Consider the following 27,386-nt stretch of genomic DNA (forward strand, 5'->3'; position numbering starts at 1 on the left):
GAAAAGGTACTATTGCATGAAAGAAAGAAGTATATATATAGTAAAAAATAAAACCACCACCTTTTCAACAGAATATGCATTCCTTAGCTTTGGCTTTTACTAAAGAGTTGGTGTCTAAAAAAAACCACCCCAACCCCTCCCCCCAAATCCCTACCATCTTGGTTATGTAATCAGTAAAAAACAAACCCAGAAACAGAGAACTAAGTTGTTTATCTTTAGAAGAAAAGATCCATCCCAGCTCTAGGTCAGGTTACAACAGGATGAATGTCCCCAAACACCCTCTTACCTGAGCACCTTGACATACCTTAGGAAAAAAAACAACTTTTAGCATTGATTTCCACACTGAAAAGAACTTCTGTTACAGTTCCCCCTCACAGAGCCTGAACAGCACCCAAAGAAAAAAGCAGCCAACCCCCCAGCAGCACCAGCCTAACAGCTCCAGACCAGGTGTCCTCACTGTGCACAAAACAAAGGGATTACACCCCCCACCCACAAACACCTCCCCATGCAGGTGGGGCTTCTTGCCCAGCTGTTTATTGTTAAAGTCAGTGCTAAAGACAGACCTAAGATTGACACCATGCTTAAATAACTCTGAATAAAAGATCAACACGGCCAGTCGAAGTGTAAAGACCCTCTGCTTCCCTCAACCAACAAATGAAGCCAAACACTCAATGATAATTAAAATGATAGACCACGTCCCCACACAGGCTCCTAGCCATCCAGGAAAGGGTCTGAGACAGCTTCACCATTGCACCTTTTAAGAACAGAGTGAAATATGCAAAAACTATTTCCTGAAAGGGCAGACTGCAGCACAGATAACTCCAGACTTCAGTTCATTTTGAAAAAAGCTGATAAAGTGAATTGACTGGAGGGCTGATGCCTCTGTTGGTCTGCAGCCCATGTGAGGTGAGAATTTTGCACTCCTCTGCTCTTAGGACACAGATTCTTGGATAGTGAGGGTTTTTGGTTTGTGGGGGATTTTTTTGGTGTGGGGTGGTGTTTTTTTTTTTCCTTAGGACAGGGAAAGTACTGTTGTGGGTCAGAGGGGCAGCATCTGCTTTAAGGCCAATCAGAATGAGAACATTTGATATCGCATTGTGTGATGTTTCATAGAAACATCAAACTCTCCCTGGCCAGAGGAGGACATCAGAGCTGGATAAACATTTCTGCCCCAGCTGGGTGTTTTATTACAGAGAGCACTATCAACTTGCTAGTTCACCAAGCAGAGCATGTGGTTTACTGTCAGACTCCATGGATGCTGCACTTTCCAACCTGCAGAGGTGTAGTGCCTCTGCTATCACATTTCAGCAAGTTCTCTCATTGCTGAACAGTTCTTTTCACACTGGTGTGGGACACTTAAATCACCTACTACTACTTTCACCCAGAAGGGGTCATATGCTTTCAGTTTCTCACAAGTGAAAAAAATAACTATGAACATATGTTGTGTCTCATCCCACTCCCATTAAACAGCTGTACCCCAGGCTCTGCCATAGACCAGCACTGATGAGATCTTCAGACACTCCACCACATCCAAATGCAGGGACCCTCTTCCCAGTTAAGGGAAGACCTAAGCCCCTCTTGGTAGAAGATTGTGATTTAAGACATTTAGGGAATAAAGATAACTTCTTAAAGGACTGTACTTCTCTCAGTCTAGAGAGACAGTAGCTGAACTCCTAGCAGCCATGAAAAAGAACATTCAGTGTCTTGTGTGACTATAAAGGAATTAAAAGACTCATTTTACAGTGCATTTTAATTAAAAGTTCATTATAAGAATTTTCTTTTAAGAACAGCATACTACATATTAATGGAAATATGTAACTTTATCCTACAAATGGGACTGTCACCATATTATTCTTACAATTCAAACATATGAAAAATAAAATATGATATTTAGCTTTATAAATTCCCCCTCCCCCCTCTTTAAATCCTTTTTCTTTTAAATAACAAAAGTATTAACTCTTTCCTGGTACAGTGCATTTGCTATCTGCAAGCCACGAACCAAGTAGTCACATCAATGCCAAGGAAACAGCAACATTGTTTGCAAAATATCAAGAGAAAATGATAAAAAAATATAGTAGTCAGCCCAGTGCTTACAGAAGAGACAGTCAACAAGAATTGAAAAAAACAGCACATTTTCATATTACATAGGACCATTATAACATAGAAAACAGTGCAGAAGATTTATGCTGGAAAAATATATAGCTATTCTCAGCAAGCAGAAACTGAACTTTGGCACTTACTCATAAAAAGGCCTTTCAAAGCAAAACAAAATGGAAATTCACTTAATCACAGCTTGTATGTTTAAAAAAAAAAATAAAGACATTGACTAAAGCAAGAGAAACAATAGAGAAAAGTTTACAAGCCAGGTCACTACGAATTCAGTACATTCAGCCTACAGAAAATACAAACACAGTCTTTCATCCATCCACCTACGCTGGGATCCTGGCTAGCGAAAGACAGGCTTTGGGACAGAACCTTACCTGAAGCATCTCTATTTCAGTGGAGCTATGCTGATTACACAGCCCTTTCTTCAAATTGAACTAGAATAGCATGGCTCAAATACATTGCCTCCTTACCATAAAATAAGGCTTTCTAATTGCAAATTAAAAAGCAAGACCCTTGCACTCCAACAGTGGCTGTTCTGCTCTTCCCATTGTTGCACCATAACCACTGTAGTGTAAGGATTAAGAGATTTCTTTAAAAAGGGCTAAAAAAGAATGGCTTCAATTCAAAGGGGAGATGATAGACTGGAAGGAAAGATTCACATTTAGCCTGTTAATCTTAGTGCTTTGTCAGCACTGCACATGATCAAAAGGAGAACTATAGTTAACATGTGCACAGCTGTTCTCCCTCCCTGCCAGAAGTGCTGATGTACTGAACTCGGGCCTAACCAAAAGACTGCTGTAGGCCAAAGCATATTTTTGGATCAGGCCATAAGGAAGCAAGGGCTGCTCTAGCCAAGAAGTGCTTCTTTCATTGTCAGGCTCAATGCCCCAAACTAGCAGCTATCTTTGCACCAAGGCAGTTTACTCAATTTTTTTTATTCTTTTGAAGAGTTAAGATTGGGGAAGGGCAGAGAGAAAAGTAAGTGCTTTAGACTGCACAGAATATTGTCCTACTAAAGGGGGCACTTGAATGGGAAACAATTGCAGCTATAAATCTAGCAGACGCTCTTCACATGTCTCCACAGGCCATTTAGTAGCACCTCCAAACACATCAACGTTGTTATCAACCCAGGGTATGATGTTGCCAGGCATGTTGGTAGAGCAGTTAGCAATATTCATGATGTCTTCAGCTTTTAAGACCCTGTCCCATATATTGAACTGGCTCATCTCCCCAACGAAGGCTTGAGTGGCATCAAATCTTCCTCCTACCGTGTCCTTTAGGCACACAAGAGTTAGGATTAGATGGGAAGGTTATTGCAGCATTTTCTTCTTCAAACTTGAAGACCCTCCCCCCCAGCCACACTGCTAGAAGGAGGTACAGAGCTAGGTCACAGAGACAAACAACTTCATGTTTCTAGAAGGGCTACTTTGAGCAAGATGTTCTATGTAACAGTTAAAAGCTCCAATCTGAAATGTGTCAAAACAATTCAAAGCAAACAGCAGTGACTGTATACCATCACACAAAGGCCATACATAACTAACCCTGCCCCAAGCAGTAGAGTAGGAAGGCAGCTTTACATATTGAGTCTACTTTAGAAGCCATTTTGCAAGCTTGGCACAGGACATCTTCAGCAAGAACTGCAGAGATGAGTAAGATTACTCCAAAAGCTTTATGGCTATGGATTATACTGTACTGCAGCCCTTGACCAGTTATCTGCAAGGCCTGTAAGATGTGATCTTCAGATCCAAATACACAGGCTTCTTCTGGTTGTACCAAATGACTAACTCAAACCACTACTGCATTAAGCCTACAAGTATTTGCTTTCTCCATCCATTACTCAAGGACAGCAATCACACATTTTGTGCGGGCACACTAACATGAAGCCAATAGCATAGGATAGAACCAAGCACAGTACAGGCAAATGGCGTGAGAGAGTTACAGAAAACCTTCCAGCCACTTAACAGTGAGCTGGAGCATCTGCTGTGCAGAGCGCATTAGGATTCTAAATTTACCATTCTGTCATTTATGTCACAGATAAGTATCTGCTCAAATCAGTGTCAGGACAAAACTAATTTTTCATTGCCCCATTGTGAACTGGGGATCCTGGAGAAAGGCTATGTCCCCATTACAATATTATATTTTTTTTAGTATATGTATAATGATACAAAGAACAGGTAGAGAAAAAAATGTGAAGATGAGCCACACAATTCATAGGCAATAGCTTAATGAGATATTAACTAGAAGAGCGAGATTCAAAATCCTTTGGGGTTTTTGTGTTTGGTTTTTGGTTTGTTTTTTTTTTTTGTTTTTTTTTTTTCAATATTCAGAAAGGACTTATCCTTAACCTCATGAATGTCTTCTGTTGGAAGTACCAGTATTCAAACTTTATTAGCATTTGCATTAGGAGAGTTATTTACCTACATCTTTAATGAGAAACCAAATGTCTGATTTAGAGTTTGTCCCTTTGACTTCAGACTCATCTTTAAAGCAGACATCAAATTCTGAATGAGTGACAGACTCTACTATTCTAAAAATATGTTACATACCTGAAAAGCTGCAGAATTCAGTCTGGAGGGAGTTCTCCATAGCAGGCCAAATTATAAAAGACCCTAATATACCCACAAGCATTCCAGTGCCCACAGTTGTTGGTCCCCTCACCCCCAGACACACACCCTCCTTGGTCTGTTCTGAGGCTTAGGGACTAATATCTTGCTACTCTTGGAATGAAGAGGAAAGGAACGGGGAAATCCAGTACACTGCTAAGGGAGACAGTCAATTTGGCTTCAAGTAAAAAAATGAAAATTAGAACAAATCAAAGCAATTATACTCGGTTCGCTTTCAGCAAGCTCCTTTTTGACAGCTCATACAACAGCACTGGCCAATTCTGTCCTTTTCTGTAACTTCAGTGGCCACATTGCTAGTTACCAGCAATCTAGCTCAAAGGCTTTAATTTAAGGCATTATTCAGATCACTGACAAAGTTGCACATTGTAGCATTAAGAGTGGGAATAAGAATAGCTGCAACATGAATATTCTGAATATTTAATAAATGAAACAAAACATACCAATGTGTGATTGCATTAAGTATTTGTTGCTTTGTTTTAGTCTTTCTGATACTGTGTATACAACAGGACCAAGTGTTTAACAAAGGAATTCTCTTACAGCTGCCATTTGTTTGGGGAGTTTAGATTTATTTTTTTTTTTAAACCCTGGAACACACTGTCATTCACTCACCTGTTCCTGACCCAGGATCAAGACACCTCCAGGTTTAATTGGGTGCCAAGGAGCAAGATTCTCCCCAGTGCCAAGCTTCTCTCCATCCTGAAAAGCCTCCCACATTCCATCTCTGGTTGTCCATGTTATACAGATGTGATGCCATTTTCCATCACTGATGAAGAGAGGGAGCTGGGCAACCTACAAAAAACAAAGAATAACACACATTGCAAACCCAAGTCTACCAGTTCAAGTACAACATTTTAAAAGGGACAGTATTTACACTGTCCCCAGAAGCAAAAACTTCAGCAGTGGAAATTAGTCCACATCTTTCTATTTTGTCCCAGCTCTCCTGTATTCAGCAATACAGCCATGCTTTTTATTCTCTATGTGAGCCTTTGTTTCATCTAGAATCAAGTGACACAAGTACCAGAGTCTAAGCTGCTATCAATCCACTGATCCCGCATACTAATCTGTTGCATTTGTTGTTTAAATCTCACTGTTTAGTCCTAACTTTCCATTCAGGGCTCATGTTAAGTTTCTCTTAAAATCTGGGGTTTGTCTGCACCATTTGCAGTAACAACTCTGACAAATGGACCTGACTGCTTCCAGTAAAACTTGTGGGAACTTTTACATAGGGTTCCAAAAATGGAGGAATTATGCTCCTTTAGGGATCTGATCTGTAAACTTACTCAAGTCAGCATAAAGACACAAATGCAGTGGGCTGTGGAGCAGCTGTGATGTGGGAGAAAGAAAAGCCTTATAGAACATTAATAGTACTGACATAATATTGAATAGAAAAAGTTATTGCTAAAGATAAGCAAACTCAAGTTTCCTTCTCTTCCACAAACCATTAAAAATAATCAGCTTCTCACTTTTATTGATTTGGGAGGATGATAGGACTGTTAAAAGTCCTTAACTAGCCACATGATTGAACCACCCAAGTTGTGCTGTAGATCTGTAAACACCAAATTCCTTAGAGAGCAGTGAGTTACTAGGAAACCTAACTGAAGGTGGGAAGAAAGGAAGTATTTATAATCTATTTTAATGCCAAGCTTCAATGGGTTTTGTTTTCCTCAAGCTTCATTCTGAAGCTTGTCAGAAACCATCAGTGGTATGAAGTAGTGAGACAATTGTGGCTTTTTGTATCTGAAGTCTGAAAAATTTGTATTTAAACTGATGTTCAGTCACTAAGCATAACAAAGCCAGCCCCAATTACATGCCTTTTGCTCTGTCTTCTGCAAAACTAATTTTAACCCATCTGAACTTCTAGGATTAGAAAGATAGAAATACTGCAACTGGCTTAGATCTCACAGGTTTTGCAATAGCACGGCTTCAAATATTGCTTCTGTTTCATAAAACAAAACAGTAAGAGGCCAAGATCTGCTTGCAAATTTAGAGGACATGCATAAGTGTGTGCACATCTAGGTGTCATGCTGCTTTGTCTCAACACACAAATATATATACCATTTGACTTTGTTTTGAGAACTTTATGAACTTGCAACAAACAGATGGACAACAACGGACCAGTAGACACCACCATCTCAAAGGCCTAGAGCTGGCTTCTCTCAGAGAGAATGGAAGAGTTACTAGAGAGGTACCAAGAGTTCGGGCCTTATCTTGATTATGTAGACAATAAAGATGAGTTAGTGGATTCTCACCTTATCATTAATTAGCAGTTCTATTGGATTATTCCCCCACTCTATGAGGACAATTTCATTAGCCTGCCCAGGAACAGCATATGAGAATGGAGTACCAATTCCAGGAGAAGCACTTGATCTCAACCACAAGCATACAGTAAAAGCATACAGCTCTGGCAGAGTCTTCTTGATCTTCCCATATAAGTAGTTTGTGCGAAGAGGAAGGGAGACTTTGAATTCATCAGGTGACTTAAATGCACTGTTACCTAGAATTACATGAAGGAAGAAAACCCCTTAACATTAAACAAAACAACCTATTTGTAATTCAGGTTAAGAAACAATATAATTGATACTGAGAATCTCTGGAATTTTAATCACTTTAAAGAAATACATAAAAAAAATATTGAAGTAGTGCTGAATGTTGATTTTGCAGCACAGAAAAATACAACTAGATTTTATACACATCATGCTAATTACTTAGTTTACTTTTTCTGCTCATTTAGAGCAAAAGACTAGATAGCAGACAACTAATGAGAGGCTGGTAAGTATTTTCTTTCTTCATTGCTTAGTTCATGGCTGGAGGCCTGAGTATTTCAAACAATTCAAACTGTTTTAAAAGATATTTACTGTTACTAAACATGGATTCTCTGACATGTTCATTATTAAAGCACAGTGCTTCAAAAACAGTATTTCTTTTCCTACTACTGCTACGCAGGGAGCTAGCAGCAACATCTCCATTTTACAGATAGCAGGCTGAGAAACAGATTGATGCTCATTTTGGGTGGCCAATCTGAAATAAGAAAAATATGACATATTCCAGAAAGAAGAGTTAAATTCAGTACAACTGGTTTCTGTCCCACAGACAAATCAGGAGGAGATCTGAACAAAAACATGAAGCTGAAGCTCAAAGTGACCTGAAGAAAAATGCAATATAAAGTTATGAACTATGAAAACATTAGATATTTGGCTGGATATAAAAGCAGAAATTATTATTTAGCTTCTTCTAAAAGATGTGATAAAAACCAGTGAGATACTCCACAGAGATGTTTATGAAATTGAGAACTCTTTAAGACCAAAACTTTCTAAAGTTGCAATACTCTGTGTTACATAGTTTGTGTATACTTCTGGTATCTGCTTACAAGTAATTTTCTAGAATTAAATATTAAGAAGATCCCACACTGTGCCACAAAATGAAACCCCACAGTTCTGTAGTAGTGTCACCCTCAACCTTTTAGCAACCTGTTCTGAGTCCCACTCATTTCCTTTACTCACATTCCTCAAACAAATTCAATCCCCCTGCCAAAATTCACACTCCAATCCAAATGAAGAGTTGCTGTCACAAAAGGTTGCCACAATTCTCATATGTAATTTTTAAACCATTGGCATTCCCTCAGTTCCCATTCTCAGAACCAAAGTGTTTTGACTGCATTTTTCACAGAACGAGGGGGTGGAAGAAGAAAACGCTTGTGTGATGCTTGCATCTATCTTGAGGAACTTACAGACCAGAAACTGAAATATTCTAAATTCTAAGCAAAAAAACCCCAGGGTCTTAAGGCTAATGTTGAGCAACCTCCACTAGGCTGGCACAAACAAACTCACATATAAAAAAAAGAAACATATTCCATTAAGAGCATCAGTCACCCTGTGAAGGAGCTTAAGGAAGCAATAACATGTTGGAAAAGAACAAAAAAAATTAATCTTTTTTATATTTTTCAGTTTGTTCTTATGACTTGAAATCATCCACAACTCCAAATGATAACAAGATCCTCTTGCCCTGGGCAATGGGCACACACAGGATAAGATAATCCTTTTCTTAAAGAATCAGACTTCTTTTTGGACAAAATGGGCAAGAAATACCATTATCCCGTTTTAGAGACAGTGAAAATAGATTTATACATAGCAAGTGATCTGTTCATGTCTCCAAAGCTAGGTATCACATTTAAATCCAGGCACTATTAGTTGCAGGGTCATTCCTCTACCCAGTCCTGCTTTTTAATGCATCATCTACTGCTGTCGATGGAGACAACCAGTGAAGGAATTAGCAGAAGGCTTTGGCAATCACAACAGTTGTACAAACTTCAAACCCTTCTGCCCCACTGGTAACTAGGGACAACTGTAACAACTACAGAGAAAAAAAAAAAATCCAAAGTTCATAGTGTCACCTTATAAGGTTATTTTTTTTCTCCATTTATTTAGTCTCAGGAAAACAAGGAGTTTATGACACTCTAGGTAGCTGTCAGGAAGATGCTAAACAATATGGTATTTAAAATAAAAGCACAATAGAAATACTATTTTCAAAAGAGGTCAGATCACTTCAAATATTGTCTGTATCTAATCTACAAAATCACTGAGTCCTCAGATCATTATTACCCTCACTTTGATGTGACAGAGGAACCAAAGGCACAGAACAGTTAAGCTGCACTGTAATAGAGAGCAAATTACACAACTAAAAGAGCATCTGTGTCTTGGTTCCTGGCCCAAATTTTTCACTTTCCTGGAGACTTAAGACAGTCCTCTCTCCCCACACAAAAAAAAGGTGGGAACAGGCTATTTTTAACCTAACTAAATTACACATTCTTCTTCTCCCACCACTCCCCTTCTCTTTCTGATGACTTGCTGATATGAGTCACATCTTTCAGAGGCAAGGACTAGTAATATTTGCCACATAAGACATTAACAGTCCACTAATGCTCCAGAACTTTAGTTGCAGTTTAGGCTTTATCTTGGCTCTCATGAAATACTAAAGGCCAGAGCCAGCAGAAGATCTCTTCTTCCTTCTTCCCTTTTCCCCTCCTTCACACTTTGTAAATGAAAAAAAATAGAATATTACACAAATGGATCCATTAGCCTGTATTTTAAAATTCATGAGATGTGTATGTTTGCACCATTTTGAAAGCATGTCCATTAAACTGCTTTTAAGCAGAAAGCCCATTCACCTTGAAAAATCATTTAAAGATTGGGCAGTGATATTTACTGCTACTCTAGTCCTACACAGTTCACTCTGTAGGTGTATATAGTCAATACAGGAAAATACTTCTGTTCTTTAGCTCACTTCCATGAGCATTTGTAATTCAAATAAACAGACTCTACTCAAGCAGAGAGATCGCAGTAATAATTAATCTAAGTATCTGAATAAATGACTAGGATTAAGAGAGTGTCCCCCAGTGACACCATGTCTAATATACTGTAAACTCTGAAGGCTATACACTTGGGACAGGACACAATTCAAGTATCTGCAGTCACCCAAAGTCATAACTAGCAACAAAAGGAAAGACCACCAGCAATACTTCCAAAGCAGCAGGAAATGGTTCTGGTATAAAATACCATTCATTACACCAAAGGCAGTTGTGCTCATTAAATTTAGCCCATATGATTTTCAGTCCAAAGAAACGCAGCTCTTCTCAGATGTGTACCTGACATTATCTAGGCATTTACCTGACACCAATGTCATACTTCTTCCTAATTCCATTTGCCTCCTTATAGATCTTTCCATCCCACAAACTCCAAGAGTTTCATCCTAACCACCCACATATGCCAAATTAAGAGACAGGAAGACAGAGCCATGCAGAAGCCTGTCAAGCAGGAAGGCTGTGAAAAAAGGAAAAAGGGAATCCAAGTATTTGCGCTGTCACCTACTATTTAGCTCAGCACCTTAAGTGTCTTTCCCTCAAGGCCCACACTTAGACTACTGCACTAGAAGGAAGGCATAAACAAAATTTATCAGCATGGGGTAGCATTTAGATTCTGTGCAGATTACCTTTTTCTAATTCAGACACTCTTTCCAGCAATGCATTCAAGGCGGTCTCTGTCTTCTGCCGATGGGCCGACGTCTCATTATGAAGCAAAGACTTTTCATCCTCAAGCTCAGCCACTTTGCTCAGGAGTTGGCGTTCCAGGTCTCCAAGCCTCCGCTGAAGCATCTCTCGAAGGTCACTAGGCAGTGCTGCATACGAGACGTTGGCTCGGAGCTGGTGCTTTAGGGGAAATGAAAAGAAAAAAAATTGTCATCTCTAAAACACAAACTGTGAAATGTGGATATGCTCCTGATTCAAAGGGAAGGATGCAAGATCACTGAATTCTCCAGCAAGTACAAAAGAGGCATTGGTTTTTAGCCCTTGTCGTGTCCAGTGCTTCTATCAACACTGTAGCTAAACAGGTCCTGAAACAAAAGGGTGCTTTTGTTAGAGGCTTCAGCATTGCATATGAAGGAATCTTCATACATTTAAGTTCAATACAATCAATGTAGGGAGCCAGGTCTGATGCACTTCCATTAGTATGGGTACATGTTGCACATTAGGCAATTTTTGCTTTACTTACTACAAGTGACATTGCCAATGTAAGTAAATGGAAAAAAATATTATCTCTTTTTAAATAAAAAATTAAGCTACTTCAAAAGCAAATTTACCAAATGAAAGTTTCCTCAGTTTTGATTTGTAGATAAGGAAGTCGGATGTTCTTTAGCTCAACTGTAAGTATTAGCCAGTGAAAGTATTTTTATTTAAACTGAAAAAAAAAAAAAAGGCCCACACTCTCTCAAATATAGTATCTTTAAGGATACTAAAAAACCAACAGTTCCACCTACCACATTATTCTAACGGAGTTTCTTTTCTACAATCCTAAAAAAAGTGATTCAAAAAGACAGCAACAGTAATAAAAGGATGTTACACTACTAGATCATTCCAAACTGTACTTGAAAAATAGTCCAGAGTGTTTAGACCTCACAGAATAACCTTTAAGAAGCTACTCTCCATCCTCACATCATCACTGACTGGAGGACAGTAGGAGGACACGCATGTAGCTCTCAGGGTGTGGAAAACAAAACAACATCCAGCATGACTCCTGTGGGAACATGCTCTATAAAAATATTTCCATGAGCGCCACTCAACCATGGGCACTGTCCAAAGGCTCATGGAAATCACTTATCAGTGGGCTCGGACCAAATCCCCTTTCTACTCACAGGCATAGAGAATCAGGTTCATTTTATTCTACATCAGCTCTAAATACATCATCTTATCTTCACAATCTGCCCAACACAATCTCATCGTTACCACTGATCTATTCAGCACCATATGCCAAGGTCTTACTGCCCAAGACGTCAGCTTTATACCTCAAACCCCATGAAGTCACACTCCCAGAGAGATTTAAACATATTAATACAGAGACTAAGCTGGCGACAAGCAGGAAAACCATAATCTTCCCCCAAGCAGTGGGAGAATACATTCAGAGGAGCTTGTCAGGGTTTTTTACCATAAAAGCAAACAGATAAATAATCACGAGAACAAGCCAAGCCAACTAAGCAACTCACTCCCAGGGCTCGGCCAGTTTGGATTTATCTCTGAAAAGACTAAGTTGTGTCCAAAGCCCCTGTTACACGTTAGGTCGTTCCAAGTTTCCAGGAGGGTGGGCAGGGAGGCTGGCCCACCCCGCGCCCTGGCCCTACCTCCAGGCTCTCCAGCCGGTCCTTCAGGGTCTGCATGGTGCGGCTCAGCTGGTCGATGACCTGCGCCGGGTCCCGCGGCAGGTCGCCCATAGTGTCCTTGCCCTTGCCCAGCTCCTTCTTCCACGTCCCCGTGGCGGACCTGCCGTCGGCGCCCTCGCAGCGGCTCAGCTTGCCGGTGAGCTCCCGGATGGCCTCCCGCTGGCTCCCGATGGTCTCCTTCTGCTGCAGGACGGTCTCCCGCAGCTGCAGCACCGTGGCTTTCAGCTCCTCCTCGGGGGCCAGCGCGCCGCCCTGCATGGGCACCGGGGGCAGCGGGCAGCCCGCGCCGGCGGCGTCCAGCGGCAGCGAGGTGCAGACGAAGCGGCTCCCCGGCGGGCTCTCCTGGTCCCCCGCTGCCGCCGCCACCGCCCCCCGACCGGCCGCGGCTACGACGAGCAGGAGCCCGGCGACCACGGGCAACATCCCGGCTGATGGTGAGTGGGGCGACGGCCGGAGTGAGGGGGACGCCGGGGCGGGGGCCGCGCCGGCCGCCGCGCTGACAGGGGCCGGTCCCGCCGCCCCGTCCCGTCCCGTCCCCTCACACTTCCCGCGCCGCTCACGCGCCGGCCGCCGGCCCGCGGCTTTTATGGGCAGGGCGGGCGCGCGGGGGTGGGGCGCCCGGCTCGCGCCGCGCGCGCTGGTTGGCTGCGGCCGGCGCTGACGCCACGCGGTCCCGGGGGCTGGGGGGGGGTCGAGGGGCGACCGGGACCTCCAGGGGGACCCGGCCGGGAGCCGCGGGCAGCGCGTGGGGCGGCGCGGCGGGTGATGCGGGCCGGGCCGGAGGGCAGCCCGGGAGGTCTCCGGGACGTCTCCGGGACATCCTGAAGCGGCCTCGGCACGAGCGGCTGCGGGCGTTGTGCGGCCGGGGGCCGGGAGGCGCCAGGGCCGGAGCTGCGCGGCCTCCCCGGGCAGCCGGTGCCTGTGGTGCGGAAAAGCTCCGCCCTGGGTCCGGTCCGAAGCTCTGGTGCTGCGGCTGACACCCGCTGCCCCTCGTCCGCCCACCGCCCGCCCCGCCTCGCTGATCTCCGCTGCCGGGGTCGCTCCGGCTTGTCGGGGTCTTCCTCCTTTTGGGCCGGGGGGGGAAAACTGGGCACCGTCCCCCGATGTGACACAGGGCACCGGCTCTCGCCCAGCTGGCCACGCTCCCGGAGCCTGGCATACCGCTGGCCTGGTGCTCTTCGACCTGAAAGACAATGCCCCCACAAAACCGACATACGGCTCAAGTTATAGACCAGCGGTCAGTTTTACGATGGGGGGTGGGGGGGGAAGGGACAGGGACGTTTTAAGAAGAAGCTTCAGAAATTTTTGTAGAGTACCAAGAGACTATTGTTGGACCAGGAGACCATTGTGGTTTTAGCTATATTGTTTGTGATATCCAGTATTTTTAATGCTGAGCACAATAAATTTATAATCCACGAAGGCTTGTGTATTTTTCCAAGGGCCATACAAACATCAACTGAACAATTCTTGCAAACTTCTTATGGATATGCAATGAAAACTCTACTGGAAAAATAAAGGAACAATTTCCTTATGCATCAGCAGAGGCTGCTCTTAGGACTCTAAAACCTTTCAGTAGAATTTCAGATTTCTAGAAAGTTTATATATGGAAATTAAAGACATTTTACCATAGAGTGAGTAGCTCTTACTATGAAATACATAACTTTTTCAATAATAATTAATAAAAAGGAATAAAGAATACATGATTTAAAAGATTTTTAGCTTTTTTCAGTCAACATGGGAATCACTTTGTTACAGAATGAGTTAGCAAGTTTCAAGGAGTGTGTATCACAGTGATAGGTAAATCTGACTGTTTCATGAGGCCCAGTTTATTTGTTCAACTCCTCTAGCAATGTCCTGGTTGAAAATCATGTTAGGCAAAGCCGACTGCTAAAGGCACACACGTGAGAGATGCAGCTCATGTTGCTTATTCAAGGGAAGAGAACACAGAGAACGGACGGAGTTCAGTAAGTGACCAGAAGCTCCAATTTCTGTCTGAACTCCTTTTGCCTGGAAACCAGGTCTCAAGAGACTGTACCACTTCCTGGTTGAATGAAAAAGAAGTACCCACTCATGTACAGAGGCTCTAATGCCTGGTTAGACATTTAACTCCCATTGAAATAATTTCACTGATTAAAATTCTGGGTGCTGCAATGAGGAGGACCATGCAAGTACACTAGGAACATCTCTTCTGTCAACACACTGTCTTTCCAGTGCACATAAATCCAGAAATATTAAAGCCTACATGCAATAATGTACCAAAATTTTTGCTCTACATGTAAGATTATTCGGTCACATCTGTATCACACTGTAACTCATTTCTCCTGAATGTCATGTGAAGCAGTATGAAAAAACTCAATAAAACAACTGTAAAATGCTGGGTTTGTCTGTCCTTAAGGCCTATCACCCTACTGTAGGACAACAGTAGTCTATTGCTTTTATACAGCTTGATTCCATCCTCTGTAATATGAATTGTGATGGTACCCTATGAAAATAGCCTCACATTACTTAAAAATAAACTTCAAAACTCTGATCCTGATTTTAAAACCCACTTTACAATTCAGAGCTGTTCCCAAACAGATTTTGACGCAATGCATGACAGTGATAAAGGCATTGCTTCTTTTTAAATCCAAGCAATGTATAGCTTGAAGGTTTTGCTTAATTATAGATAGATTTTTGTCATAATCTCTTATTCAGGCAAACTGAGAAGTAATACAAGCAGCAGCAAGCAATAAACATCTGACTTCCAAAGTTCTGTAAGGTATGTGGTGGTAAATTGCTCATGACAACAAAAGTATTGTCCTTTATTACTATACTGTTTCTTTTTGACAGGGGAGGTCAGTAAAACAGAAAAGAATCCCAACAAAGACACTCAGAACTGTCAGTTACTGCACAGTGGGGGCATAAATGTGGAGGAAGGGTGGACTGACTTGGAGAAAGGCAGGTATTATCCACTGTCCTTAACATCCTTAGTATTTTTCTATGGTACTTCAGTGCTTTAAAAAAAAAAAAAAAAAACACAAACCAAAACAACATAAACTACCCCACTTTACCCCACTTCCAGATACTGAGACCTAAATTTAATGCATGTAATAATTTATTGAAACACTGTTTGTGACTGTAGCCAGTGGTTTTTCATGTTGAAGGCCATATCAGTCTTCATTTTGAGTGACTAGCATGCATCAGTACATTATCATATATAATAAATCATGAATCATTAAAAAATTGAGAAAGTCTTTAATTTTTACACCAATATATTACATGATAAGGCATAAGCAAGCTGAATACTTGGTAACTTGAGATGTTTAAAAAAGAAGGGGCTTTTTCCTTATGACCAAGATGAACAATTCATTAGGTGCAGTGACTATATGTCACTGTAGCATAAAAGTTGATTGGGGTAGAGGGGGAAGCCCAGCGAGTACAAATAACTTACTATTGCATTTGAGAGATTTTTAAAACTTCCTGGCTCTGTGGCTGTCAGGCAGCCTAGGATCTCTCCAGCCCACAGAATGGATTTTTAATTTTTAATTTAACTTTGACAGTTTCTACTGCCTTCAAAAGAGCTTTATTCTCTTCGGAAACACCATTTGCATGCTAGCTGCTATCTGTCTTTATCTTTGATGCACAACTCTAATATCTAATACTGGAACTTCAGAATGTATGTAAAATGCACTTGGATTCTCAATAATACAAAGTTTTTCTGTTTAGGATGAAGGATCTCCTGGAATTCAGGAGATCTGACATAAAACTTTGCTAACGCACTTCTGTCTGGCCACTATCTACTAACACAGTCTTTCAAAAACTTCTAAATAAATTAGGAGACTGTGCCTCATTTTTAAAGTGTAGCTTAAGAATATGAAAGGCAGTGTGCAAATGACTTTAGATGAAAGATAGGCTTCTTAATTTTTTTGATACTTTGTTCCACTCATTATTGTGCAGATGTTCAGTGAAATACTGGCCTAAATATCTAAAAGGCTCAACTTAACCTAGACCTACAGATGCAGGTTTAGATCCTTTTTATAGGTGACTTCGAAATTCAGGTCTTATTGTAATGGAAGTTAGGCATTTAACTGCCTAGTGAAATTTTCAAAAGTGCTAACTGTCCAACTTTTTCAGTAAGTACATAAATTTTCAGCCTGGCCCTAGGGACATTTGAAAAAGTAATCTTTAATTTCTCTACACCTCATTTCTCTGTTTATAAAATGAACATATTATTCCCTTTCCTCTCTAGCCTTTCTCAGATTACAAACTCTCACCAGGCAGAAATTGTCTATTCCTGCATGTCTGTGCATCACAATGGGACATAGTCTCACCTGATGCTTACTATTTGTATCAGGGTAGTGCTTATATTAACTAGGTAATACTTGTTTATTTAATCTATTTGCTTCTAAGAAAATGCTATTTGGGCTGCCGTTTACAGCTCCCAGAAATTAAAAAAAAAATAATAATTTCAATAATTCCTTAAGCATATAGCACTTTGACAAAAAAGACCAATTTCACTTGTATCGTAACAAGTCTAGCAAAACTATAGAACTATTCACCAGCAACAAAGCCTCAAATTATTAATTTCGTTCAGTCTCCTACTTAGCATGTTTGCTGAAGCAATCAGATATGAACAAACTCTTTACATAATCTTTAACACCTACTTCTGACTGCATAAAAGTTTCCTGGCTACTGATTAGAGATGTGCCACAAAACTGAACTCTGAAATTTTTAAGCATGTTTCAAGAAACTTGGTATCTGGCAAGTGTTAGTATCAGGAAATTTAGGGGGGGGGAAGAGAGGATAATTAGCCAATTACAGGAAAAGAAACACGAAACGTGTTTGCCTACAGAAGTTAAAAGTCACAGCATCCAGGGATATTGCAGCATGAGGATTTTGTCCAACATACTTTAGATGTTCTTATTATTCCCATCTTATATACCTTTTACGGATAAAATACAGATAGAATATTAGAAGAAAACAACTGTTGAGACATACTCCCTTTTTCTTTCTATATCCTAGGCTGTTCTGTGATAATCTTAAATAAAAAATGTACTCCCTTTTAAGTCAACAGGATTTTTGCCATTGATCTGAATAAATTCAGGATTTCTCTAGATCATGATACATTTCTGAGAATTGTTAATTAGGATGATCTTCCTTCTAGCAGAAGGAAAACAGAACTTACTGTAGAGGTACTCACTGTAAAAACTGTAACTTTGTCAGAACGATTCACTGCAGGAACTTTCAAAGAACATCAGATACTTAAAAAAGAATTTACTGCCTCCAGCATTCCCATATGCTGCTGGTGACTAAAGGGCAGGAATAGGAGACTTTTCCAGGAACACACACAGGCTGCCTGTCGCCCTGATACTAATCACCAGCAAGCAAAACGGCAGGTCAGCCACGGCAGGAACTATTATCTTTCTTGTACTCCACAGACATCTAGCCCAAAATGCCAGGCTTAGAAACACATTTGAGAAGTGACATAGTTAGTTGCATGGAGAACAGACCCCAAGACCTTCACCTTTATTACTCAGTTCTTATTAATGCGTATCTCCCTGAAGTTGGAAGAATTTTCCCCAATTCCAAGTGCAATACGAAACACAGAATTTGGCTAGAGATATGCAAAATACATGTCAAAATACTTTAAAGTCTGCATATATATAAAATATATTGCAATGCATCAAGTGCTTTTACATGTTCAGAACTGGGTATTTATTGCTCAAGTTTCTTTTCAAAACACTTAGTCCACTTAGATTTGGTGGCTTTGCAAAATAAGATGCTGCTGTGAAAAGACCTAATATCGCACTTTCTTCTGTAGTAAGTGAGATGCATTTCCTCTCTGCTAACTCCATTAGCACCACTTCCCGCATGGACTACGGCTTTCAGTACACTAGCTGTGATACACAGTTATTAAACTCCATTGTAGGTGTCTCAGTGTTTTGCACAGGAGGAGGATAAATAACCTCCTGTTACATCTCCAAACACTGCAGTATGGATAATTATTAGAGTCCACACTTGGGCCTGCTTTGGTGGGTTTCTAGAGTCAATAAGCTTATGGAAGACCCTTGAAATCCCTTTAGTCCTACAAACTTTAAAGCCCAGTAGCAGGTGAATAGTTTCCCTGTTGCTGGCCAGGAAATTGTGTCCTTTGAGCAGATGGTTGACTGTCATTAAGGTATTGGGAAGTTTTTCTTTCTACGATATAGTTACATAAACCACAAATACATGTTTGTATCAGTCATTTATATTACTGTATGTGTGTACTAGATGCAAGCACACACTCACATATGTATGTTAAATTAAATATATTTTTGAAGTCACCACGCCAGAAATACACACTTGAATTTAGAGCTAGAATTCACAGAATAGAAGGTAATGTACCCGCCTTGTGACAAAGAAAGAAAGAAAAGAATACATGAGAGATTAGAAATCCAGGACAAAGGCAGAACAACTTTCAGTGCCTTTCCATTAGAGACCATTACTATAGGAGAAGCTCAGTCTTTCAAGTCAGTGAGTTAGTTTTTCAATTCTGTCAGAAATGGAGTGATAACCTCGAGTTCTCCCTACAGGGATTTCCCTCCCCCTTTCACTATTTTTGTGTCTCATTCTGTGGCTGATAATTAGAAATGCTATTATGTCTTGACCCACATGACATGTGAAATGCCAAAGCACCTGGTGTTCTGAGATGATGTTAAGTCACCTCAATAGGTTTCATCTCAAGTTCTAATGAGTGTGACAAAGTAACGATCCATGGAGACGCTCCATAGAGTTCTGGTAGGCCAAGAAAAAAAACAGTCATTGTCTGTGGAGATAGTTTTTGCAAGAAGCTAGAATGTGCACAGATGGAAGAAGATTGATGCTAGAAAATTACAAAATAAAGGGTTATATAATTTTAGCTAAGGATTCTGCACCAGGTATGTTTCAGACAAAACACCTGGGGCCAGGCTGTAGATTTGACAGTGAATCTGGAGATTAGTTTATTTACACCGACAGTTAAGATTGTGAAGTATTTTGGCTTTACAGTAATCATAGCAGCTCCACTATTGACCTGTGCAGGGTATTTCATCCCCTGGCTCTGGTAGGGTTATTTGCACTTAAAGCTACTTGTGTGAGAGAAGAGTTAACCAGCCCAAATCTTTGCAAATTATAATTGTCAAAAATGCATTTACTTATCATTGTACTAACTCTGTCTGGCCAGGCTGCAATCATATTTTCAGAGGGGTAGATCTAAATAAAATTACTTGACTTTAATGCTTATAACAGATTTACCTTACCCTTCCTGCCACTTGCCCAGTTCCATTTTGACTTAACCTGTCATCTTAAAGGATGGAAAGATAACAAGATCTTTGGGGAAGTGACAGTCCATTTTCTATGCGTTTCATAGTACCCAGTTAACTCCCCACTAACACCAAATACAAATACTCAGTATTGCAATGGTATTACCCCCATCTATATTTTCATTATCCAAGATCTGAATTCACTGGTAATTTTATATATAATTGCTTTGTTCAGTATCTTTCACACAGTACGCCATCATGAAATGATGTCACAGACTAAATTCCTTTCTTTGCAGACCGATAGATGTTCATTAGAAAACATGTACCAAAATAGCAGTAATGCAGTGTAAAAATTTTCAATACTTTGTGTTTAAGTGTTTAGCAATATTTTAAGTATTATGAAATGAAGGGCATTAAGGTAATTCACTTGTGGAACAGATCCAGCTTCAACATTTTCATTCTATACTGCATGTCAAAAATTTGCAGTTGCAAATTACATAGATTTCATTTTCAAGTAAAATGGAAAATATTTTGCCCATAAATCCTTAATCTTCAGCCTGTGAAAAATATCCTGGACCACGAAAGCGCATGTTCTACATCCTTGCTGTGCCTCAGCCAGTCTGAACAAAGGTCTAATGAGTTTGTGAATAGTGTGAAAAAATCACTGATTCTCTGACTACCTGACTGTAGAGCAGGAAAAAATCCTATTTGTCTAGATTTGATTGAAACTTGAGTTAACTCTCAGTGCCCACACAAACCGGAAAAATAGGATTAAAGGCCATAGAGATATTAACAGTAGGCATGTTGTACATCTGCTTTGACAGATGATTTTCACACTTCACAGGTTTAACTAAAGATCACTTTCGCAGCAGTTCTTATGAAGCTAAACCCCTTCTAAATAAAATGATTAAAACCAACTGAGGATTAAAGCATCAAAATCTAAGCTCTCATAAGACTATCCAAAATGTTAATATTAATGATTAACAAAGATAGAGCACTTACATACGAATTTTCAAAATAATTAGGTATCTATACATCAAAATCTGATCAATCTGTAAGTGCCTTAGTTATCTATTTATTTCACTAACTCCATGAATCATTAAGCATACACCAAACTAATTTTTATATGTGATTATGGAAGTACAATATGATTTCATAGGCTGTTAAAACTGTAAGGATGAGACTGAGAGAATCACCTCAGGTTCTTTCTGCTTGTAAAATGACTGCAACCAGATACCTTCCAAAAATTATGACTTGACATGCAAGGTTATGTATGAAGCTGGTTTAGTCTGGATCAATGGCAAAGAATTCAATACAGAGCCATTGAGCTACCACAGTCAGATAAGTCAAGGAATTTCTTTTCTGTTGTTTGATCTGATAAAGGGCTTAGTGTCAGAGCTGTTTAAGGAAATGCTACAAATCCAAAAGTGAAGTTCAAATCCTGATCCTGGGTTGTGTGCCAAAGACCACACTCAGTCAGAGCAGTGGCAGAAGAGTACTTCGCTGTTTGAGCCGGGAAGACAAAGGCACCAGGCACAGTAGTGTGCCACAAGTTACAGATGTGCCTAGCTTGATGTGCCATCACCATGCTGTGAAGAGATGAGTGAAATTTTTAAAACCAGAGGAGATTTTGGAATCTCTTGCCTAATATATGAAGAAATGGCAAATAGTTATTTTTCTGCAAGAATATTTTTAACCTTTTTGTAAGCGCCACAAACATTAGGCTGCAATAATATTTACTAATTTGCATCCAGATTTAATTTTTAGTGTTGTCCTGTCATACTTACATAAAATACTGTTTATGAATGAAAGCCCCTAAAGGGAATATTCTAAAAATAAAGGGAAAGGAGAATATTCTTGTCTGACTTACTTGCCATTGTGCTACAGCTCAGAGTTCTGCTTTATAACACACTGCATTGGGCTTAATCACCAAGCCTGTTCCTCCATTTTCCAAGCTAGAAGACAGAGTTAATGCAACAGTGATGAAAATAATTGCTGGGAAAACTAAACATATTCTCTTTTGATGATTAAGGAACTCTTGTTAGAGGTTGCAATATTTCTGCTTAGTCAGAAAGATAGTTCAAGTGTAGAATTAGTTACTGGTAACTGTTTTTTTTCCTTTTTCTCCTAGACAATTTTGCTACAAGCTTTTGATGCTTAGGATCTGCAAAGATAAAGTAAAACAGAATGAGCACAAATGTAAGCACTGCTCCAGAGCAAGGCAGAGGGAGGGAGCTCTTGTGAATGAGGTTCATTACAAAATCAGATCTGCTCCACAATTTCCCTCCAATTGAAGTAAACTCAAGATTTGTATATCATTGCTGACTGCAGCACTAGAACTCTTGAATAAATGGCTTGATATCTATAGTAAGTGTAACTTTGATACCAAAAGGATTGCTGAGTAGCAACCAGAGGGCTCCAGATTATGACAACTAGATTATTCCAGTAAGAACCACTTAAAATGCAACTGCCATCAAGACTTTTTATCTACAGCACAGTTCTTTGTGGCTGCTAAGAAGGTTGGGCAAAATTTATGAGATATTTAGTAACACACAGGAAATATCACAGCTCAAAATTCGGTCTTAACAGGTGTACACTCACAGTTCAACATTATTCTCCTGAGCTATAGTTTTCATTATTGCAGATGTTTATTTTCAGTTTGATCGAAAAATCACGAGTACTGCCAAATGGGAATGTTCAGAGGAACTCCGTAAAAACCGGAGGTGTATTTATCTCTGAACTGTATTCATCAAACTCAGTGAACACGCACACAAGTCCCTGCGTTACTATGCCATAAGCCACCACCCCACAGGATAGAGCTGCCTAGTCTAAGGCCAACTCTGCAATCCTTGTACCCAAACTGGCATCACAGCTTAGATCTTTTAGTAAGATACATTGTTTTACAATATGGTTTATTTACCTAGTGTTACTCATTCAGAAGCATTCTAGTCTTCTAAAAATAACTCAGTATATTGTACACATTTCTCAACAGACATTGAATGAACTTAAACACACATCATAAGAAAAGCAGGGTAGCTCAACTGGGCAAGAGGAAGAGTCCCTAATTTGTCTGAAGCTAGCCTGGAGTATCTGGAAGCACTTGTTGAGAGAGGTTTAAAAATCCAAGTACTATTTAAAAATCACACAAGAAAATTATTTTGGAATAATCTGTTTCACAGTATACAAGCTGATGTATCCTAGATGCATTACTGAACTGTCAGAAAGTACTGAACGTACTGCAGTGGCAGCCTCTAATTAATCCACTGAGTACCATTAATCCAACTGCCAATGTGTGTGTATTGCTTGCATAACAAATACTTTGGAAGCAGCACCTTGCATTTCAGCATAATGATGTGACTGTATGAGATACCTGATATCATTTTAATAGGGCATGTTTATATTTGAAAGCCAATATACATCACACTAAGGAGTAATGTGCATATTTTGCACATTAGCTTTCTGGAGAACTATTTTCCACATTTAATTGAAAACCCTTTATACTTCTGTTAATTTGTTAACTCTTCTATACACAAGTCTTATCTGGAATGCTCTACTCATTATTTCTTTCCTCCTGAACATTCACTGGTCTCATGCTGTATCATTTATCTGTCAACTCTCCTCATCACCACTGACTTATCTGTGGGTCATTTTTAGAATTTTCTTCCAAATTTTTAGCATCATAAATTTGACTCATCTGACTTAATTCTTCAAAGATATGTTTTCTTTTTCATGTTGACAGGATGAAATTTATAACATCAAATCTTCCATGTGGATGCTGTATCTTATGGAGACTATTGTTGTGCTTACAAAGGTTATGCTGTGATTTTTTTTGGCGAACATTCCCACTCATAAATCCTGTTATCTAGAATATTTATAGAAAGCAAATGCAAGAGGCAACAACATGGCTAAAATAAATTCAATTCAACATTCAAACAAACAGTCACAAAACACATTTGTTTAAAGTCTACTCAGCTGCATGTGAGATTTCTGAAGCATGTTAAATTTCTTTACAGTGAAGTCACTACACTTCATTGTTTAAATCACTTACAAATTTTAATTCTTTCCCTTATTGAAGCAGTATTTCAATAATCTAACCAGTCCAAGTATGTCCCTGATTAAAGCTGTATCAATAACACCTCTGTGTGCTATGTTTGAATAATCTGTAAGCATATTAAGACATTATTTTATGTGGCATTATGCACATAGATGAAAGTCACAAAGGTTTTAGCCTCACCAATGAAGGCTCAAAGGAGCAGTTGTGGTATAACTACATGGTCTCAACCAGACGTAACTCCTTGGGCTAAAAGACGAAAAAGCCCACAATGTATTCCAAGTATTAATTCTCAAGTCTATTGCTGTAGGGTTTGAGTGCATCCAGGAAATAATTTCCTGAACCAGAATTAAAGGGCAACAAATAAGATCTATCAAGGAGTCCTTGTTTTGATGCAAAAATACATTTTACCCTTCAATTTCAATTAAAATTATTCCCTTGAGAACTCCAGCTTAAGAGGGAGATTCAGGATGTCAGATACTTGTTGCTTTCAAAAATCAGTTTTACAAGTGAAGAAAATTAAATGTTTGAAAAGTAAGCTTAAAAAATCATGAATGTATGTCATTTATGGGAGCCCAGATCCTTTTATCATTTACACTTCTGTCAGGATGAGAAACTCTACTTTGTCAACAGCTTTATACCAGTTCTGAAGAAGCCCAAAGTGAAACCAATATAACACACTAAATTGCAGTACAAAAATATAACCCTCTTTGCCTTGAACACTATTGTGATTCCACATCATTTGCAGGATTTTGTAGTGGAATGAATTTAACTGTACATAATAATTCAGTAATAACTGTACATAAGAAAGCATTTTGACTTACTACTTTGTTTTTCAGTAAGCATAGCTCCATTGACTTCATTTTCAGCAGTCAGTTCACTAACTTTCCTCTGTAAAATGAATGGTTGGTTTTGTTTGCTTTGGTTTGGTCTGCAGAGCTAAATAATCAGTCTCTTATACCCCTGTGGATAAAATCAAAGTCCTCTCTAGTCAACAAGAGGGTGATTAGGGCTTTGAGCATGCAGATAAGCTTGTTACAGCAGACATGGAATCTGTTCCAGTAACAGCTGAGAATCTGCTCATGCACTTATAACACTTGATAGGTGTTCATCTAATCTGCTGCCAAGGACTGAAGCCAAATGTAGATCAGACATTTCCCTATTTTTTAAACCTTTAGGTACATATTAATAATCTAATTACTATCTACTTAATGGCCCTGGGACAGCCTATTTGTCTATGCAAAAGATGTCTGTATAAAAGAAAATCTAGCAGTTTTCCTTTAAAAATATTTAAAGAAATTAAATCCTTCAATTGCCAAACATGGCTGATCTCCAAAGGTCAGTAAGGATCCTGGTTCTGCCTCTGGCTCTGTACTCTGTTAATAATGTGTTCTTGTAGCTCTGTCCTAGGTTCTAGGAAGGCTGCTCAATAGTTATCCTTCCGCAGACTTGTTTTGATAGCTTTCAAAAAAATTACATTTTTATGTATTTAATAAAAGTATTTTTCAAACTATCTGAGTGGAGACAGACAAAAGAAAATGTGCATAAAAACTGTCCTTGATGGCTCTTTTCTTTCAAAGATTGAAAAATGTGTACAATTATAATTCCCCAGGGAGCTACAGAAAGCTAATGACTGAGATTCAGACTGTATTTTAAAATAAGTACTCAGAGTGTGAAGAAAATCCAAAAAGGGAAAGGACACAAAATTTGAGAATGAACTATCCAGTGTACAAGCACATCTCAGAAAGCAGTCAAGTAACATCTACTTTTGAATGGTCAAATGGTAGGAATTCACAGAGAGCCAGCAAGTAATTCAGTTACCTGGAGAAGTAGTCTTAACATAGAGAGGTACGTGCTATCCTGGGGGATAACTGGGAGGTGACTCAACTACACTTCTGCACTATTAGTTTTTCATTCTCTAACTGCAGGAAATATGATAAAAACCTATGTTGTCCGGATTACTGACCTCACAAAAAAGAACATCCATGTACGAGCAGCAAAAAAGCTGCCAAGGTCTATTAAGTGTGTTGAACAGAGTAGTATATTCCCTAATACCCACCAATTTTCTAGCTGTTTGGGCTGCACAGGATAGCCTGTTACGTATGCCCTGTACAGTCACTGTATGACTAAACAATATCTGTCTTAACAACCCCATTTTTAAGCTAAATTCCTACAACTATAAGCACTCAAGTCACTTGTATATTGTACTGATATAAAACAAGATTTACAGATCCTATGTTCCATTTCCAAATATGCCTCTGAGATACCCTTGTAGCATTTAAAAGGTGTTTTTTCACTGTATACATATTAGCATATTATGAAAGAAATAATTAGCATATCAAATGCTGGAGATCAATTAGCTGTCAACACACCAGTCTAGACAGGAGAGCCCGACACTTGTAATAAAATCAAAGCCAAGCTGGCCAAATGCTGCTGCTAACTCAGTACAGCTTCTCAGAACAGAAGCAGTAAATGTTCATTCATTGCCCTCTGCACCAACAGTGCAGAAGCTGATTATCATCTGCTTCCGTTTACTGCTATTGTTGAGCCAAATTCTAAATGAGTTCACAGATTCAGTGACTATTCTTTTAGTATCTATGTCTATTGACTGTGTGCTTTTATTTCACAATTGCCACTTGGTTCCAGTAACTCCTGCACTTACTCTTGAGCTCTCCTCAGATACGGCTCAGGAGCTGTCTACTTTTCCAGGCCTCCCCATGCTGGAAAACAGAAAGCTCCTGTAGAGCGCGAGCAGTGCACTTCTGGTGCACAATACAGTTCAGCTGCAAAAGTTCTGCTGTGTCAAGACTCTTTGAGGGTTTGAAGGAGTCTGAAGAGGATTTAACTCATGATGATGAAACAGGGCCAGAACACTGCACTGCACAAAGTAGAGATCAAATACATTTGCCCTCAAAAGAAGCATAAGAAATTGTGAGAGCTGCAATGCCTTGGTGAGCTGAGAATGAACAGCCTGAGGCAATACATGTCCAGAGAGCAGCAAATACAGCAAAACAGCAGCTAAGCACCTCATTCTGCAGTCTAAGTATGACCAATTTCTCATGAGATTTTCCTACACCTAAAAAAGAGAGAAGGAAGCCTTTTCTTTTAAAGGAAATTTAATCAAATCAGAGATCAAATCTCTACTCTGAATTCACCATACAGTTGTATATCAAATGCTTTCTGACAGCTAAGATTTTTCATTCATCACTGGAGCTTTGCCTTCTTTGAAAAACTTCTTGCATTTTTGCCTTAATCACACCTCCAGTGATACAGATGGCTTAAATAACCATTTACTTCCGTGGGACAATAATCTTTAATGTGCCATTATCAAATTTCTATCTGCAGATACTATTTAATACAGGATCATATTATATGACTGTGCATTCAGGAAACGAAGGCGACTGCCTCTGACTGGAATTTCATCCATGTGTTCAAGCAGAGACAATTCAGGAAAGAAACTGCAGACAGTGGTTCAGCAATAGATTCATTCACATTAAAGAGGGAAAACCGTGCAAAAGCTTAAGCTTGGTGTGACTTGATTACTTTGACTCCCACAAAATATTCTCCAACACACAGCATTTTTCTCTTACCTCTTTTCCCTTCATCCAAAGAACAAACGCAGTTCAGCACAGAAACTTA

The 27,386-nt window shown here is 39.7% G+C and overlaps 1 protein-coding gene across 1 annotated transcript; it reads right to left on the bottom strand.

Moving 5' to 3' along the window:
* Window positions 1-1,732: 1,732 nt before the first annotated feature.
* NPTX2 (neuronal pentraxin 2) lies at window positions 1,733-12,981 on the bottom strand. The gene is made up of 5 exons (XM_074886633.1): window positions 12,399-12,981; window positions 10,716-10,932; window positions 6,980-7,224; window positions 5,340-5,519; window positions 1,733-3,380 (listed from the first exon to the last, which is right to left on the bottom strand). The coding sequence occupies exons 1-5, from the start codon at window positions 12,858-12,860 to the stop codon at window positions 3,153-3,155; spliced, it is 1,332 nt and encodes a 443-aa protein (XP_074742734.1). The 5' UTR covers window positions 12,861-12,981; the 3' UTR covers window positions 1,733-3,152.
* Window positions 12,982-27,386: the final 14,405 nt, after the last annotated feature.

Source organism: Strix uralensis, chromosome 16 (assembly GCF_047716275.1).
Source record: "Strix uralensis isolate ZFMK-TIS-50842 chromosome 16, bStrUra1, whole genome shotgun sequence".
In the NCBI taxonomy this organism is placed as follows: domain Eukaryota; kingdom Metazoa; phylum Chordata; class Aves; order Strigiformes; family Strigidae; genus Strix; species Strix uralensis.